The sequence below is a fragment of the Stegodyphus dumicola genome, chromosome 1 (assembly GCF_044657685.1).
Source record: "Stegodyphus dumicola isolate Sdum_Otavi_A_Nest chromosome 1, ASM4465768v1".
NCBI lineage: Eukaryota > Metazoa > Arthropoda > Arachnida > Araneae > Eresidae > Stegodyphus > Stegodyphus dumicola.
Genome location: NC_140768.1, coordinates 169,684,740 through 169,705,353, shown reverse-complemented (window position 1 = coordinate 169,705,353; position 20,614 = coordinate 169,684,740). Strand labels below are relative to the sequence as shown.

Genomic DNA, 20,614 nt, shown 5'->3' with positions numbered 1-20,614 from the left:
TTACGCTCAAAATATTTAACATAATACGATTACATTTCTATTAATTGAAAAATTATAAGTGTTGTATTACAAATCATATTTGCAAATTTAGAACAGACAGATAATACATGAGCAATTTATATATATATGGTTATCCTAACACAATCATGGATCATAAGTTCATTTAGAAAGTTTTAGTATAAGAGAAATATTCATCATATGCCACGTTCGTATAACAGAGATTAAACAGTCCTCAAATGCTGAAACTAAGCCAATTATGTATCTAAAGATAATCTGACCAATTTGAGGGTAAGCTTTAACTATAAGTGTTTTTTTTTTATTAGTGTTTTTTTTTAATACAAATGGCGGGCTTTTGCCTATAACGGCATTGGCCACTACTAAGGCCAGAAGTGATAGCCATTTTATTATGGAGGCACCTAATAGCCGTTACCTCCTATGAAGGGACAAACAATTTTTTATTCATTATTATTTTTATTTCTTCTTCGGGATTCCAACCCGGGCCCTTTGGTATCGCAGTCAGGCTTCCCTAACCACTATACCGTCTGGACGGCATGTCCCATTGTATCTTATCAAAACCATCTGTTGGCAATGTGCTAGATAACCGATACAATAAAGCGGAATTTGATACCCATCTGTTGAAATGTAAGGCAACTTCTCCTCTCTTTATTGCAATTTAAAACGGAAAAGACCTTACATACTCTTATGTGCGTACGGGTTCGTAACGGACTGAATGCACATAGAAACCGAAGACAGCTTGATGAAATTTATTTTTTTCAAAAACGTCTTACAGTTCTGAAACTTTTCACATAAAAGTACCCGTACAGCTCTTCTCAGCAAGAAAAAGCCCAATCGGTAATTACCACTTAAAACTACTGAAAGCATTGAACACAAAGCAATGCAAAGCGCATCTAAAAGCGAAGCTTGCACGGAGATCTCTGAACTCAAAACTGATACTCTCTACAGTCTTATATAGTTTTCCTCGATCTGCCGAGAAATTTTTCGTTCCTTCGATTTCTCGAAATTGCTGGAAGATATAGACAGTTACAGTTACACAGAGCCGTATACAGTTAAAGTTACAAGGAGACCACTGGGTTAGCAGCTGTGCCGCCAAGAAGACTTTCAGCTTTTTTGCTCACTCAGTGGGACCATGTTTATTTAAATTTCATAACTATGAAATTTGGATATGAAATTTGGATATATACATTAAATCATTATACATTAGTATATACATTAAATAAAGTTATAAGATATATTTTGATAAATATACATAAAAATTAATTAATTCTAATATGAAAGTTCTGTAACAGCTTATGATATGAAATATCTTGAAATATGAGATATATTGAAATATGAAATATATTGAAACATGAAATATCTTGAATTTTGGATTTACTTTATGTTCCTTTTAAATGTTCACAATTTTGTATTAGATATTTGATTAAGTATTGCAGTTTATTACGAAGGAAATTACTTTTAAGAAGTTGTTTCAACCAGATTTGTGCTGTGAAGGGGCGAAAGTGGAAATCTTTGGTTAATTGAGCATTCGAACATATAATGATCTATTTTTCCTATTGAGCCACAAGATGCAGTTGTCAATATGATGGAAGCCAAAACGACGAAGATATGAAATAAAAGGTCCATGCGAGGTAAGGAAATAAGTTATTGCATTATTTATAGTTATTAAATTCCTTGATGGTTTTGGTAAGATAAGTATTTCGTCTGCCTGCATTGTCTCTTGACCAAGATGCATTCCATTGTGTTATTAAATCTTCTTTCAGTCTTGATTTTAATACTGAAATAGGATTTGAAATTGGAAAAGATACTGGAATAGTAGTATTGTTTGCTGCCTTTCTTGCTAATGTATCTGCTAATTCGTTTTCAATCGTTCCTTTTTGAGCTCTTGTCCAGTGGAGTTTTGGTATGTACTCTTTATGAAAATTAGCAAGTAGGAACTGTATGCCTTGGACTAGAGGTGATTTACTTTTAGCTGTTATCGCTTGTATGCTTGAGGCACTGTCAGATATTATGATGCTGGCTATTGAAAGTTGCTTTGCATATACTATGGCTTCCCTTATTGCTAGTAATTAAGCTTGGAATATTGAATTAGTTTGAATCATGTTTGATTTCCAGGTATGTATGAGTTACAGTTACACATCGGACCAAAATGCCGCCACATGGTCACCAAGCTCGACGACTTTTGGCAATTTCTCGCCTAATTTGCTGATAATAATTAGCCACCAAAAATATTGCTAGCTTAGCGCTAGGCATTTACTTCAAATGGATTTACCCCTGTAATACTATTTTTCCGGCGATGCTACGCTTTCTGATGCCTTTCGTGTTACATTACACAAGATGCATTGGAATTTACATATAATTTCTCTGAAATTATTTACATGTATACAAATTTCGCAACATGCATTATCTACCTACAGAATGTAGTTCAATATAAAGATCACACGTTCACTTAATTTGGCTGATTTGTCAAAAGTTTGCTCGGTAATTCAATTTTCTTTAAACTAACTAGTTTGAAAATCAGAATGCGTCTTTCGTAGTTAAAAGTAAAATCATACCGCATCACTAGGAACCCTCCAAAAATCAAGAATCTGAACTTTTTACTCTTCTCACTTCCAAGCATTTGCTTGGTTGCTTTCCGTTGTTTGACGTTACATTAAAAGAAGAAGATAAAATAATTATTAGATATTAATAGAAACATAATTTTTCTTTTTACTTTTCCCACCTCCATCAAACATTTAAAACGCTTAAATTCGGTTTTCGTGAAACAATGATTTTACCTATCTGTGGTTCCGTTAAGATCCCAAAACGTGTAAATTGCTAAATTTTTCAAGTTTCACATTTTTTAATTTATTATCGTATAATCTCTAGATACCATATTTTCTAAAATATGTATATACATGACAGCCAGCACCTGTTTTGCGGTGGTTCACTGTAAAGCATTCAGACTTACGTCGCTTCAAAAGTAAGGCCAAAACCATGTTTAAGTTGTAGCTGGTTATCGAAATATGGCAACGCTAACTAAGATTACCTGCTAAGGGAAGTTATACTTTCATGGAGGGCTTCCTAAGAAGAACTGGTTCGTATTTGCGTTACACATGAGAAAAATCACGAAAACCAACTACGCAGCTAGCCCGTTTGCCTGGGTGCAAGTCCAGGTCGAACTACCAGTATTCAGCGGTAGCGGAACTACCAGTATTCAGTAACTATTCAGCCACTGGTAGGGTAGCTCAGAATAGGGAAAAATACATAAAAACACAAAATGTTGTATTTCTTCAATAAAAGAACTAATCACGAATCTCAGCCTTATACGAATCGAACTAATAGTCATAAAACTAAAATAATTGAAAGAATGTAAACACATTAAGCAGCAAGTTACTTGGAAAACGAAGTCTGAAAATTTCAGATTACAGCCACCTCACTAAATATTCTCACTATTCAACTTCTAATTCCTCAAAAGGTCTGCCATTAAAGTTGTACGGAATTATCACACTACTCTGTATGCGTTTTGTGTAGTCTGTGGGGCTACATCCTTCCCCCCCCCAATATTTCTTCAGCTCCTCTTCGCGCATGCGCGATAAGAATGTCATCTCTGCGTGACTGCAAAAAGAGAACTTTTGCCTTCTGTTTTTACGAGTCCGCTTACGCACCGTATTCATCGCTGAGATTTATGTTATCCTAATGCTATGTATTGGGTCAGTCCACAAATTCACACGCATTTTTTGGTAAATTTTCAAATAATATAAAAAAAACACAATTTAACATTTTAATCAATTATATATTTTCCTCCATTATCTACAATGTCTCGTCATCTTACAGGCAGCTTTTTTATGCCATTGCTGTAGAAAGACTCTGGTTTTCATGCAAAAAAACTTGAAAGTTCATTGTGTACATCCTGTTTAGAATTTAATTTTTTTTCCCAGTAGAAAATTTTAGGCACGAAATAAGTGAAAATCACTTGGGGCAATATCTGGGGAGTAAGCAGGATATGGCAAAAGCTCCCAATTAAATTCACTAATTTTTTTTCAGCGTCGTTCGAGCCATATGCGGTCTAGCGTTATCATGATGAAACAACACTTTTTTGATAGTCACCAACCGTGGCGTTTTTTGATCCATTCTGAGTTTAGATGGCAAAGTTGTTCACTATAAACTTCTGAATGAATCGTTTGATTTGGCTCTAATAGTTCAAAACGTCCTTAACGCCGTTCATCATCAATGCTGCTTTTTCCAACTTTAAATTTTTTAAACCATTTCTGGGCAGTCCTTACGCCAATAGTGTATTCACCATGTACACTACTAATTTTTATCGCTGCAAACCTGGCAGATTCACCACACGAAAATAAAATATGTAGCACAGCACGTTTGTACTGATTATCTATTTTCATCTCCTATGGGTACTAAAATGCGTTCGATATTTAAGAAAGTTGGTGATGAACTAAATAATATGTTAGTCAAACGATGACAAGTTTCAAGAGGCTCAAAATTGTATTGTTTTAGTAAATGCGCCATAGTGAATTCCACGCATACTCTTAATGCGCACGAACTTATGGACAAGATATACATTTTGATTTATTAAAAGAGTTTACTTTTCCAAATGGGTGTCTAGCAATTAATAAGACCCCAAAAGTGCATCCAGCCTGAAAAAATGGAAAATGCGGTGGCTAGAGTTTTAGACAAAAGCTTAGTTAAAGTTTATTTTTTTATTATTATTATTATTAATTTTTTAGACATCTAGTAGTCTCTACATAGTGTAAATTAAAATTAGTAAAATCAACGCCTAAAATAATAACATAAGCTAAAGGATTACAATTATCCTACTAGTTTAAAAATTTTTTTCATCAGGATTTCTAAGTATGGAACATTTATCCTATTTAAAAAGGACTGTTAAAAATAGTAATGTCTAGTGACAGGAGGTGGGAAAGAACTTTGATATTATTTCATCACAAGTTATCGATACGTGGAAATTCGTGCATTAATTTAATAAATAAAAGACTTACTTATTTAACACGTATATGATAAAATTGTTACAAATACATCTGTACAAATATTTTCCCAAAAAACTTGCATCATCAAAAAAAAATTACAGTTCCTATCTCCCTCATTTTCTGTTTTACTTGTCATTTTACGCTTAGAAAATTTCAAAAGCAAAGCAGTCTGAAATGAGATCAGTTATTTTGAATAACCCACTATACCGAACAACTAAAAATACGGTTAGAGTATACTGATGGGTACCGCTTGTATTATCGCCAAGTTGTTTCATTTATGGTAACCCGAGTAGTTGAATGTTCCGTAAATATACTTTTACCTAGAATTGGGTGCTCCTTTGACTTTTTAAGTGAAAATATATCGATGTGTGTGGATAAAGTCAAGGAGCGCGCAGTGCCAAGTTTGTGCAATCCTTTGATTTTTTTTAAGTGAAAATAGGTCGACGTATACCTGGATAAAGTCAAAGGAGTGCGCAATGCCTAGTTTGTGCAATTCTGTGATGTTAAGTGAAAATAGGTCAATGTGCACATGGATACCGAGTTTGTGCAATTCTTTGACTTGTTATTTTGTCTTCGTGGAGCGGAGTTTTTGGCGCTAAAATCGCCGCTACGCAAAGCCAAAATAACAAAATTGCATAAACTCGGTACCCATGTACCGCCAAAAATCGCCAATTTTCGCCAATGGGTACCTGTAAATATACTTTTACCAAAAATACTTGAAAGATGGGTTCACCGAATTTTTTCTTGAACCCCTTCAGACATTAAGAATAAAGCTTGATTGATTATTTTCTAACTATTCAAAATAATGAAATATCACATACGTTTCTTCACCATAAGAATTACTAGTAGTTTTTATTCTTAACTTGCAATTTATTTAACTCTTACCTGCAACTTTATCATAGATACCTCTTAAATCAGACAGACCTAGAACATGATCATTATCAAACCGTCATATCAGCCCTTAGGAGTGCATTCCTATGTTATGGTACATGCGTCGAAACCCTAGGCTTGCCCAAGTCCCTTTACATGCATATTGCAGTGATATCAAAATAATTGAAAAATTAAAATAAGAATGAATAGTTTTATTCGTACTTCTCTTCAGCAAATTTAAGCTTCTACAATTTGTTTCTATGCAAAATGCTTTAAAATCTTCCTCTTTAATCTAAAAAGGAAGATTATCAAAACTTTTTGACTGATAGTTACGTTACACACAGCTTATTTGTTCCAATAGCGCTTTCATAGTGTCTTTATAAACATCTCCTTACCTAACTTTTTGATAAATTCTACGTTTTTAAGCACAAATAGTGATTTATGCCAGACCTTATTAATACCAGCACCACAGTTCCACATCTCATTATTAATTAATCCTATTAATTTTCATATGCAATTGTATATAAAAAATAGGATTGTAAAATAAGAACAATCGATTAAGTATAATCATATTTTTAATCTTAAGCGCTCTATCAAATCTATCTTTGGAAAATGATATTCGAAAATTTAATATCCATAACTATCTTTGACAATATCTGTATCTCCAAAAATTTTTAATTAGTGATATCTCAGATAATTTTAACTCTACAAAGATGGAATTTTTATTCCTTTACGTGTTTGACAAATCCGGATATGAAATGCATTTATCTCAGTGACACATTTTTTTAATAGGGTCCACATAAAAATTTCAATTTCGGGTATGTTTTCTAAAACATATTACGTGATCAAAACTGCCGCAGTTTCGATGGCAATTCATTTCTGAAGTTAGAAGCAAGAGCCCATTATCAAGCGTTTAAGATATGATTAAGCATACAACCGTTTTTAAACACTATACTACAATAATGCATGAAAAGGAATACTTCGAATTAATTCTTCGCTGCCTTTGGAAAAGCAGTAATTCACAAAGTACAGTGTAATAATTAATTGGAATATCATTTCCCAGATAGCTTTGCCATGGCGTGGAAAAATTTCAATATCCATTGCAAAACCTGTCGCAAAATACTACTGATGAAAAATAACATATCTGAAACTACAATGAGAAAAATACAAAAGAAGACTGAAAAATACATCGATTGCACACAGGTAAATAAGCCAGACAAGATTGACAAAAAGTGAAATTGCTTCACGCCGCTAATTCAATAGAAGAAATTTTTTAAAAATTTAAACACTTTTCGATAAATTCAAGTAATACAAATCATCAGTTTATATCAGTTTACCTAAAGAAAGGATCCGTTAACCAATGCACAATATTTATTCATTATCGATAACCATTACAGCATATTTCTTTCTTGCATGACTTTATGCAACATATATCGACTTTCTTGAGGAACAGAAATGAGAAAATCCAAAATAAGACAAATTTAGTGTCTTAGCTGTGAATATGAAAAAGGTAGTATTTAGTGGGCACATTAAATATATTATATCATATATTTATGCATGCATTAAGTTCACTTTTATTCTTTACAGCTCATGCCGTGAAAGAAGTAGAAAGGAATGCAATTATGCAAATCACGTTCACTTACTGGCGGTAAGCATTATCTCTTGGCAAAAATTCAATGACAATATGATCAGCTGTAGAAAAAAAAAAAGGCATGAGAATTCGTAGGTAGTGAATATATTAAACCTAGGGACTAACCGCTTAGGGAACTAGCTATAAATGATTTTTATTGGATCTTTTCAAAATTCAGTCAATTATTAAAAACCTTATAAAGCAATTTTTTTATTTATTTTATGGGCCTGCTTTATTTTCTAAAGCCTATATTTATATATATACACCATGACCATCACAACCATATAATGTTTTTAGCTAAAAGACGATATTAGAACGAAATGTTCAAAAAACAAAGAAACAAAAATTAATTACTTTTCCTATCGCTGTTTTAACATCAAACAAACATCAAACTTCTCATCTCGTTGTTTCAAAATTCCTAAATCGGCCATCGGAATCCTAGACATTCTGTCTATGCGTAGCACAAGAAATTTTCAGGGGAATACTCAGTAAACTGATATGGAGAAATAAGTTAATATATGGAGAAATAAGTTAAATATGGAGAATTCTATCAGCCAGCTTAATAAACTGAGCGATCTAAAACAAAGTGGCGCATTTAATAACTTGATCGTTATTTTTCAATAATTAACTGATATAAATTAAAATTAATTTAATTTACAATATTGAAGTAACAAAGTTATATATATTTATAGCACTATTGCATAAATCCCCTCGATAATTGCTCAATAACCGCTAGTTGTTAACAAAAACTGATTGCTTGTCTAAATTCCAGGAGGTGAGTTCGATTGTTATTGTAGAGCTTGGTAGTGTACGTTCTTCTTTTTTTTCTCGTAAATGGACTACCCCCTCTGATGCAACCTGGGTAACATTCTCGGTAATGAGATGGCTAAAAGAACAATAGGTTCGATCATTCTCGACAAATTGCTTCCAAGCCTGTGTGTTAACCAATGGTCCTCCAAACGAAGGTTGTTAGTTCTGGCGATAATGTGTTGTAAGCATTTGAGAGAGTAAAATGCATATTCAAAGCAAAGATTATTCATAATCTCAACAAACAACTGTAAAGTTTTTTTTTTTTTTTTTTTTTTTTCCCATTTGTTCCGTTTTCGGCTTTTTGATCAAATCACATACGTGAACAAATTTTCACACTTGTAAAAGCTGCTTTAAATCCACATAGCAGTTGCCCAGTATTTATATCTGTATGAACCTAAAAGTGATAAAAAAAAACTTGATACCGAACAATTTACTAAGAAGCAAGAACAAGTATTCTATTGATACATTAAATAACTCCGATCAATAATAATCGATGATTACTCAAATGAAAACTTAAGTAACGAGTGTTGTGCTTGGTTTACTTAATTTCAAACAACGGGACTCCAATACAATGCGTTAGAGACTAAATCCTGTAAAATATACGGAGTTTTTATATTTTTTGCTATTGGCATTCAAGTCTTGCATTGCGAACAAACATTAAAACGGCTATTTAATTTAACGAAAACCTGTTACTATAAGATGAATTTAATATGTTTTAGTGGCTGCTGAACATGAAAATGTCGTGAGCCTAAGTTGGCCCAGTGAGCGATTTTGAAACATTGCTTTTACACACGAAGTTTTACACACGACGTTTTACACTCGAAGGTAGCCGACGTCTGTTTTAGAGATCTTGAAATTCCAGCATCTAAGTGGACATTTTCGCACAGAAAGAAAAATAATATTGTTACGTTATTTTCTTCCTTCACGTTCGTACGGGGTTCGTAAATTTGGAGTGAATAACGACGACACTTGATGAAGTATCGAAACGCACGTTATTTACCAATATTAATCAGATAGCTCCAAAATCACTTTTACAGTCGTCGAACTGTTATAAACACGCTGACACGATCAGCGACACAGCCTTCACACTGTCAGGCAATAACGATGGAGACAGCTTCACTGCAAAGCACCCGAGTACGGCTCCCAACTCTGCTTGGTTGTTCTCGGAACTCCACGTACTCTCGAGACTCTCCACGCGATGCACACGACGATACACAAGAGTATAGCTCTCGACTCAGCACATTCTAAGACAAAACGTGACGATGTACTAATTCACGATGCACTAAAAGACTTTCTCGATGCACTCGACAACCAACTCGGCGCTAGACTTCGAGACACTCGCTCAATGACTGACTACCAGCTCGCTAGACGAGGCATACACACACTGACTGCGGGGCAGCAGGGTTTATATAGCTTTCGGCTTGTGTTCGAGAACATTCTGGGTTAAACCGGTAAGAATTCGATCCAGAAGGTTCTCCAACCGTCCAAGGTATATCGCCAATTTTGTGGTCAAATGGGAGATTTGTCGCCAAATATGGCAACCATGCTTTCTCTTGCCATTTTATGGCAACCCTAAAACTGCTTTGCGGGGAAGCCATTTTACCGCGCCTGGACATTTCGTAACAATATATTTTCAAACTATATGCGCCCATCACTAGTTGAATAGATTAGATCCCTGAATATTGATGGTTCATCCGGTCAGCAGAATAAGGTTTTCGTGCTTTTCTCCCAAATGTAATGTGAATACAAACGAATACTATCAGTACTGCAATTGCATCCGAGTTCTGTTCCCGGCGAAGGAACCTGCCTACATGAGGCTTTTATGGTTTGTCCCATGTGTAACAAGAATCTAAGTCAATTTCCCTTAAGATGTTTCGAATGAAAGCATTCTTTCTAAGATAGCTAGTCCTCACGTGCTTTCTTGTAATCAATCAACCAACCAAATAAGCAAATTCTATGCAAATTAAAATTAATTATTAGAGTGCCTCTCATAAAATTTTACTCAAATTAAATTAATTTAATAATAAATATCAATAAGCAAACGACATTTCGTCTACAAATATTAAATGAAGTTAAAATAAAAATCTGAAAAGTTTCAGATTTTAATGGCCGCCCAAAAGAATTTATTAAGGTTCTCAGTCTACTAGTCTGCTGCTTCACGCGCTCCTGCTTACCTTAAATTCCAGAAGTTGTCATCCTCAAACGCATACAAGACTTCATCGATGAAAATAACATCATGATCCCTCAGCATTATGGATTCCGTCGAAAGCATTCAACAACGCACCAACTATATCGGGTACTGAAATTATTGCACATGGACTTAAGAAGAAACTCATCACTGGCGCCCTCTTCATATTTCGAATGCTTTTGATTGCGTATGGTTACAGGGACTCACTCACAAGTTAATCACCATGAATTTCCCAAATCACATCATAAACCTCATAAATTCTTATCTTTACGATAGATACTTTATCGTTCGTTATAACAATATTCACTCCACACGCCGAGAAATCCCTGCTGATTTACCACAAGGTTCGTTGCTCTCGCCAACCCTTTTTTCACTTTATATAAACGACATTCCACACAACCCCTTCACTACACTAGCATTATACGCAGATGATACTGCGTTCCTCCACCAAAATGCGTCTATGATCTCAGTTGTGCACACATTACAAGAATGGATCCAAGCATTAATGTCCTGGATGCTCGAATGGGAAATAAAATCCAATGTTGAAAAATCAGAAGCTGTATTCTTCACCAACAAAAGAAAAGTGGCTTTAAATATCACAATCAGTATAGATATAATACTAGCATTCCCTGGACCAAGCAAGTGAAATAAATACCTTGGTGTTATTTTAGACCAAAGACTCACATAAGCCCCACACGTAACATATATTTTAAATAAGTTTCGGGGTACTAAAGCTTTACTCAACCCCTTAATTTCCCGAAACTCCATTCTTTCTATAGAAAACAAGGTACTCGTGTATAAAACCATGATGCGGCACATCATACCTTACGTCTGTTTCGTCTGGGGTTTTGCTTGTGATTCAAAAATGAAAAAATACAGCAAACTCAAAATGTTGCACTGAGACAAATAGCCAACTGCCAATAGTTTATTAGGAACAATGCAATTCACAGTGAACTGGATGTAAACAAAATTAACAATTTTATCGCAACAATTGCGAAGATATTCTTAAAAGATCAGTAAAGTAAATAATACTTCAATTCCTCTTATGAATTATAACTACTCTGACCAAAGCAACAAAAAACGACTGGGTGCGGTCCTATTGCACTTATACTAATTCAGTTAACTTATTTTACTACTCATTATTACCTTAATTTTTTTTTAATTCCTGCCATGTAGTTCACTCCCTGCTTCCATTTCTTTCATTAACTTACATTAAAATCAATTAATCTACCTAATCCCCTCTTCCCCTCCAATGTCTGACTTGTTTGGAAAGGCACTCCCAAAAAAAACTCTTAACACAGAAAGTCTTATGCCTAAACTTTCAAAATTTTAATTTCAAAGTGTTGCTTGTCAAGTCCTGAAATTTTATAATTGCATTTTCAAACAATAATTTCAATAAATAACTATCTTATACATCTTTCAACATATTAAATACATTTCAACTATTAATTTAATATATTTAAATAAAATGCATTAATTAATTTAATAAATGAATGTCCAAAAATGTGTATTTCAAAACAGTAAATTCATAGCATTCAATGACATTCATTTTAAAAACGTAGAAATTCAAAATGATTTCTGACTCCATTTAACAATTTTCTCTTCAAAAGTTGAACTTTTTATTATCACAAAATTACCGAGACAGAAAATTCCGCCTTATCTAAATGTAAACTCCGTAACAACTTTAATGAATTACTTTTATTCTTAACTCATTACAGTAAGGAAGTTAAATTAACTAGAAGCTCATTTTATATGACAAATTCATACTTGTCTTATTTAACAGTTTCAGATCTTTTTAAATTAACGTCTTCTGTATCTGACAAGCTATCAGTTTTGATTAAACCGTCAGTGAGAGTCTTGTCTTAACTCTATTCTAAACTAGTCATCACGCTCGTTTTACTTAAAATTTTCCTGGCAGCTCTAATTTGAAGAATGAAGGGTGAAGCGTCCAGTAAAACTATCGATATTTTCGTTGATAATAATCAACAAGGCTAATGGTAACAAATTATAAAGATGGTAAATGGCCTTAAAGAGGCAACTTACATTTTATTTCATTTTTTTAATAAAATAAATTCTGAGAGCCTTGATCACTGAAAAAGAACTTAAGATATAGCGCTGAGAATTCTTTTAAAAAAAGGCAGTATAAAATTTAAATTATTAGACTAAAATTCCAAAATCTCGAAATAGACAGTGATAATAAGCAAATATTTGATACACAGGATTTTTAGAAACTGCACGACTAAATCTTTTGAAAGATGATGCACTACTTTGTTGACTCATTCTTTGAATTTGTTTTCAGTTGAAGAAACGAATCAAATAAAGGACACTTTCAGATTTCGATAATTTGGGTCCCATGACACTTTTGCCTCAAAAAAAAAAATAGTCGCAATTTTTATTTTACTACGCCACTTTACGAAAAAGTGTCCAGCTAAACTGCTGGCTATCCAAAATGCAACACCCTGAAGGAAGCATCCAAACGGCATGAAACCAGCATTATCTGTTTGCCGCGATGAAATATGCAAATGATTACGATTTCAGCGCACGCGCACAACATGGACAACTTCAGCGCTTCTTAGGCTTCGTTCAGGCGTTGGTATAAATGAAAATAACTGGTTTAAGCCGAGCCTTCGTTGCTAGGTAACCAAACCTTGGTACGTCACAAAATATGGTTTAGAGGTTTGGGCATAAAGTTGGAAGTTTTCAACTCTATGCCGACTTGGTATAAGAGTCGACCAATCGAAGCAGCCTTTGTTAGAGATACACCAACCACATAAGCATGAAAAATTTGCCCTCCTTTGAACTCAAGTAAATCTCCCATTTGTGTCAAAATTCTCAATGTTTTAAGTTAGTACCTCTAGTACGTCTGAAAATTCAAACTTCACATTCTGCTGATGTTGATAAAATCGGAAATCTTCAGGATTCTGAATGAGAAGTACATAAGCTGACTTTAAAATTGAAGTTCATTTTTCAACAAACCACAGATTACCATATACTTTAAAAGACACATTATAAGTCATAATTCACATTATTCTGTAAACTGACCATCAAAATTTTTCAGATTGAACAATTTACAATTAACATATTAATTACACTTGACTGAAAATAACATTACTATTTTTACTAGTTCAGGTACTATGGAAAGTAATTTGCAACATGTCTATCATACTCATGCAAATATTAATGCGAATGTAAAAAAAATCAAAATCTCATAACTAATTAAGAAAGATAATTTAACGAATTTTAATACTTTTGAATCATTATTTAATCTTAATTTATATTCAAATATAATTTTACCTACACTGAAAAGATGCAAAATTAATAACATTTAACAAAGCGCATTTTATAAACACGTACCTACAGCATGCAGAAATACATAAACAGCTGCTTAATCTTTACTTACATTATAGCTACTACGTCCCCATGTTGAATTTCAAAGTTTCGCATGGCCCATTTGTTTAGCAGAACATAATCATTTGTTTTCTCATTTTCAGGATTCAGGGAAGGCTAGGCAATAAAATTTAATTTAAAAGATATAAATCATGTACAAAAATTTGAATGTATAGGTATCCCTCTCATAACACGGTTTCGCTCTTACACGATAAGGAAATTGCGCGAACCCTCGTATAGCACTGGAACACGGTTTCATTCAAGCGTGTTGTAACAGTTTTACATATTATTAAAATCTTGTAGTTTAAATAATTTAAATAGTTGAACATTAAGGTATTTGCGAATGGCAATTTTTGAAACCAGACTCGAGTGCCACGTGCGACTCTCGCACGAAGAATGTAATTTATTTTTAAATGTTAGAACATGTTTTCTCTTCTTGCTTGTATATCGCCATTTTTTTCAGTGTTAAATAAAAGTTATTGCTGTGTTCCATCATTGGAGTTGCTTCATATCGCCAAAGAAGTATTACAGTCTTAATTATTTTGGAGGCACCGACCGAGATCGAATAATCATGCGTATTTTTATTTTATTAGTTCATCACTGAACATAATATTAGTGATACCAGATTATTACTTCCTGTTCATATAGAATTGCTTTATTCACTGAACGCAATATTAGTGATACCAGATTATTACTTCCTGTTAATAATAAATTGTCTTATTTTATTACCGTATTTGATATTATATTTAATATTCATTTTAGTTGTCCAGACGGTAGATATATATATTGCTCTATGTTATTATTCTTATTTTAATCACAATTAATGTGGTAGAGAGAATGAACTTCATATAATTTAAATATTTCATTTTTGAGGTATACGTACTTAACAAAGTGCATTTAATTTCGTGATTCCGGACTGCATTAATTAAATAAAGTAATTGAATTGAGCTATTTTGAGGAAATATAAAGAACACAGTGTTCGTTAATTTTAAACATAGAAACAATGTCTTACTTAGGAAGAGCTCGTAAGGAAGATTTGCAAAATCTCGCGGCTGAACTGGGAGTTCATGTGACTGCAGATTTGAAAATAGTCGATTTAAAATAGAAAATTGTTGAAAGTAGAGATTATGATGAAGTCTTCGTCAAAGGAGTCTTAGACACAATAATAGAAGAACGGAAAGAGAGGGAGAAAAGAGAAGAACGGAAAGAGAGGGAGGAAAGGGAAAGAGAAGAACGGAAAGAGGAAAGGGAAAGAGAAGAACGTAGGAGACAGGAAGAAGCAGAAGAACGGAGAAGGAACGAACAGTATGAATTAGAGAGATTAAGACTTGAAGCAGAGACAAAGTCTCAAAATACCGGACAGATCTGGCCGAAAACGGAGCTGCGTCACCTTATGCAGAAATTCGATGACAAGAAAGGAGATATCAGTCTATATTTGTTTGAAAGGCAAGCAGAATGGGCTAAAATTGATAAAGAAGAATTTGTATCTCATTTACTAGGACTACTTCCTTACGAAGTAACCCGGTTAATAGCTAGAGAACCCTCCGATAAAGCTAAAGACTATGAGCACGTGAAGAATTTATTGTTAAGACGGTTTAAACTAAGCCCGGAAAAGTTTAGGCAGAAATTTATGAAACATCAAAAGAGTACAGAATCCACATGGGTGGATTTCAATTATGAAATAGAAAATTATTGCAAAGAATTGGTGACTGGTCTAGGAGTTAAGACTTTTGATCAGTTGCTAGATTTGATGGTGATTGACCAACTTAAACGTCGAGTTCCTCCTGAAATTTGAGATCATTTTCTTGATGAGTGGGTAGAGAGGATTTCATCTAAAAAATTAGCTGAAAAACTTGATGCCTATGAAAACGTTTGCGGAAACTTTCAAAAAAGGCCTGTAGTGGATCGGCAGAAAGAAAGATACAATGCACTAACTCAAGTTAAATTGAGTTCAGATAATAAAAATAAAACTGAAAAAAAAAATTGTCATCAGGATTTAATTCGCAAAGCTGGTTTCATAGACCTAGAAGTCCACGTCCAGATGATAAATCTGAAAAACGAAAAACGCCACAATGTGGTCCTATCAGCATTTAAGACCCCAATATCCAAAACTTAAGAATAGTACTGAATCTCCTGCTAATCTTAACAGAATTAGTGCAAAACCAGAGGATAAATTTCTATTACCTTATACTAGTATGGGTTACGTAAATGGTCATAAAATTTCTATATTAAGGGATTCAGACGCTAGTATTGATATAGTTTGTCGCAAATACATCACGCCGGAAATGCTGACAGGTGAAAATGTGTGGGTGCAACAGCCATTAGATTTGAATCCAACCTGTTTACCATTGGCTGAGATCGAACTAAATTGCGATCTTGGGCGAGTAATAACTAAGGCTGCCATTATTAGAAATGAACTCGACAAAGGAAGGTATTTATTAGGCAATCGAACTTTTGCACTGTTGAATAAACAAGGAAAGGAACCTGATAGTTGTCCTCACCAGGTTAATGCTGTCTCTACTAGAGCTCAAAAGAAAAGAGAAATAGCTGAAGGGAAGATCTTGTCATATCCTTCCTTTTCTTGGGCGTGTAGCTTCTGGATATGTGTTTACTTCTTACCGTAGACGTATCGTATTGTGTGCGTTGCATAAAACAGCCATTTTAACGGCACAACACTTTATTAACACACAAATTAAAATAATAAGTACAAACGATGAACACACAAGTATCACTTCGTATCTCGCATCTAAGCTGACATACAACACATTTCCTTCGTTACTTCGCTACTACCTACTAACTACTCTTCTCTAGTAAGTCTCATGAGAGAGAGGCGTTGCAGGCCGTTCGGCTGAACTGCGCATGCGTGGTCATCACGTCATGACACCTCCCCTCGAAAAGATTTGATTGCGTCTTTCAATGACCTGTCAAATCCACATATATAAACATTTCTTGAAACAAAATAAAATAACATCCATGAAATTTTCGAACTTAATTAACCAATTCTTACCATTTTAAATTAAAATTACTTCAACATAAATTCAGTAATCCTATTCATTTAAAAAAAATGTAACATCCAATTAACATTTCAAACTTAAATCCTTCACATAATCATAATCATATAAGTAGTTATCATATAAACGAGACAATACAAATCAATCATTAACATTAAACATAATACTTTAGCAAACCCTAGCTAAATCTTTAAACACATTACCTAACGTTAGGAAAAAAAAATTTAGCATTTTAGCTAAAAAAAAAAAATCAAACTAAACAGTCAAAATGTCTTATAGTTCATAGTTCATAACATCAGTCATGCTTCCAGTGAGAGGCAGTCAATCGAGATAACGAATCTGCATTAATATGATCTTTTCCTTTCCGGTATGTAATCACTGCATGAAATCGCTGTAAGCTAAAGACCAGCGTTGTAAACGAGAACTTTGTGAAGAACATTCGGTGAGAAATCTGAGAGGGTTATGATCACTAACGATGACTATTTCAGAACTGAAGATATAAGCTTCAAACTTCTTCAGGGCAAAGATAACGACAAACGCTTCCTTTTCAATAACAGCGTAATTTCTTTGTGTCTCGGTCAACTTTTTACTAGCGAAGGCTATTGGGTGTTCTACACTATTTTCATCTTGTTGAGCTAAACAAGCTCTTACAGCGTATGCCGATGCGTCTGCGTAAATGATGAAAGGCAAACTAAAATTTGGAGAGTAACATTTAGGGGCATTGCAAATGGCACGTTTTAGTTGAATAAACGCTTCATCGTGTTCCTTCGACCAAGTAATTTCGTTCGAAGCCCTTCTTTTGTTAACGCCGTTAAAGGTTGTGCTATCGCAGAAAAATTGGGTACATAAGATCGGTAATACGATAATAGTCCTAAAATACTTCTTACATCTTTCTTAGTCCGGGGAACTTCTAAATTCTGTATGGCTTCAACTTTTTCTGGGTCAGGTTCGTGTGAACCGAAACCAACTACGTGTCCTAGAAATAAAGCATCCAGAGATGTTTTTGAAGAAGAAGATAATTTACCGGAGCTAAATTCGGAAGATAAAACTCTCATGAAACTGGTAAACATTGACTCAGAAGAAATTGCACAACTTCAGCTTGCTGATGAGGAACTGTCTAAAATCATCCAAGAAGTTAAAGAAGGTACATGCAAAAATGAGAACTATAGTCTGACAAGAAAAGAGCTTTTAGTTAAAAAAACGACGGATAAAATGGGCTTTGAAAGACAGCTTGTCGTTATACCTGAAAACCTCAAGTCGTCAATTATAAAGATGTGCCACGAAGGAACTTCTGGTCATTTGGGTGTCAAAAAAAACATGGTACGATCGAAACGCAGTGAAAAGAGAATTTGCTAGAGGAGATTTGGTTCTTGTTTTATGACTTGCTAGATATTTTTACTGGACGAGGTGTTACAAAGAAACTGAAGATTTTGTAAGAACCTGTGATGCTTGTCAGCGCGCTGGAAAAGGAAATGACAAAAAGATGGCTCCAATGACAGTAATTTCCGAAATATTCACTAAAATAAATGTCGATGCCGTTGGTCCGCTACCTATTTCAAAGACTGGAAAAAAATATATTATTACAGCTCTGTGTATGTCGTCCAAATATCCAGATGCTGTTGCGGTGACAGACATTTCTTTGCCATCTGTGATTGATGCTTTCTTACAGATTTTCAGTCGTATGGGTTTCCCAAAAGTGATCCAAGCAGATCAGGGGACCTCTTTCGTCAGTGCTTTGACAGAGGAATTTTTGGAGCGTTTCGGCATTAAACATGTAAGAAGCTCTGTGTATCATCCGCAGAGTAATCCCGTTGAGCGATTCCATAGAACGCTAAAAAGGGTGTTAAGAGTCGTATGTATAGGAGCGACTTCGGATTGGGAGAATTATCTACCATCAGTTCTTTTTGCTCTCAGAACAGTCACACACGAAAGCACTGGTTTTACACCAGCAGAGTTAGTTCATGGCAAAAACCTACGAACGCCAGTCACTTTACTTTATGAGCAGTGGCTAGAACCGATTGAAGAAAGTAATAATGTTGCCAGTTACGTTTTCGAACTTATTAATCGAATGAAGAAATGCCAAGAACTTGCCGTGGAAAACATGAAAGAAGCTCAACAACGGAGGAAAACACGGTACGATCGAAACGCAGTGAAAAGAGAATTTGCTAGAGGAGATTTAGTTCTTGTTTTATCAACGAATCGTCAAAATAAACTAGAAGAACAGTGGAAAGGACCTGGAAAAATAGAGCAGAAAATTTCAGAAACCAATTATATTGTAAGTTTCGAGGAACAAAATGAGCCAAATCAAGTATATCACATTAACATGCTTAAACCATATTACAAAAGACCAGAAATGATTAATATGATAACTGAAGTGGAAGGAGACTTAGAAATGGACATTCCTCATTTACCTTCCAATCCTAGTATATTAAATTTCTCGGACATCATAGAGGAGAATGAACTCGAGAAAAGGTTGAAATCCGAGCAAATGGATGATTTACGAAAGATTTTATGGAAATATTCTGGTTGTTTTTCAAATAATCCTGGACTAACAAACTTAGTTTGTCACGATATTGAGCTATTAAATAACGAACCAATACAAATAAAGCCATATAGACTGTCACCCCGACAGACTGAAATTCTCAAAAGGGAAATCCAGAAAATGCTCGATCTTAAAATTATAGAGCCGGGAGAATCGGACAATACATCTCCCATGATTTTGATAGAATCTTCATCAAAGGATCCTAGGCCTTGTATTGATTATCGTAAACTCAATGCTGTTACTAAAACTGAATACTATCCTTTGCCTAATATTGAAGAACGTATCGAAACTAGCAAAAGCAAAATATATTACCCTATTAGATTTATCTAGAAGCTACTGGCAAATTCCGTTAACAGAAAGAGCCCAAAGATATGCAACATTTGTAACTAGTTTATGAAGTTTCAGGCCTCTACGTTTACCCTTTGGATTTAAAAATGCCTCATAGTATTTTAGCAAAGTTATGACTAAAGTCCTGGCTAGATGCGAAGGTTTCGCTGTACCATACCTGGATGACATTGCCATTTTCTCAGAAAACTGGGAAGAGCACCTTAAAAACTTAACTTCTGTTCTAGAGAGAATACAGAAAGCAAATTTACGACTAAAACCATCAAAATGTAAATTTGCACCAGATCAAGTGAGATACCTAGGCCATGTTGTGGGACAAGGACAACGAACCCCGGATGAAGTAAAGATCCTGGCTGTAAAGGAGTATCCTACACCTAAAACCAAAAACGTGCTTTCTTAGAAGAAGTACGTGCTTTCTTAGGACTGGTAGGGTATTATCGCCAGTACATACCGAGATTTCGGAAATTGCTTCACCCCTCACAGACGCTTTGAAGGGGGTAACAAAAAAAGGAAATATACAATGGTCTGAAATATGTGACAAAGCTTTTAAAAATTTAAAAGAGTTGCTATGCAAGAAACCAATTCTGTATGCACCCGACTTTGATAAAAGGTTTATTATACAAACCGATGCCTCAGACAATGGCATGGGTATAGTACTATGCCAATTAGATGATGAACAACGTGAACATCCTATCTTGTATATAAGCAAAAAATTTACTAAGTTTGAAAAAAATTATTGTACTACTGAAAAGGAGTGCGCTGCTATCATCTACGCTATCAAGAAACTGCATTTTTATCTGGATGGTCAGCAAGAATTCTTGATTCAAACTGATC

At 34.4% G+C, this 20,614-nt stretch overlaps 1 protein-coding gene across 4 annotated transcripts in view; it reads right to left on the bottom strand.

Moving 5' to 3' along the window:
- Positions 1–20,614, bottom strand: part of LOC118190648 (mitochondrial inner membrane protease subunit 2-like) — a 293,811-nt gene that overhangs the window by 236,410 nt on the left and 36,787 nt on the right. For 3 of the 4 annotated variants that reach the window (XM_085823070.1, XM_085823073.1, XM_085823071.1), the window contains exon 3: positions 13,896–13,999. In XM_085823070.1, the coding sequence (XP_085679196.1) occupies positions 13,896–13,999 (104 nt within the window). Of the gene's footprint in view, positions 1–7,224; positions 8,702–13,895; positions 14,000–20,614 lie in introns of those variants that run through there. The other variant, XM_085823072.1, reaches the window with a different exon arrangement.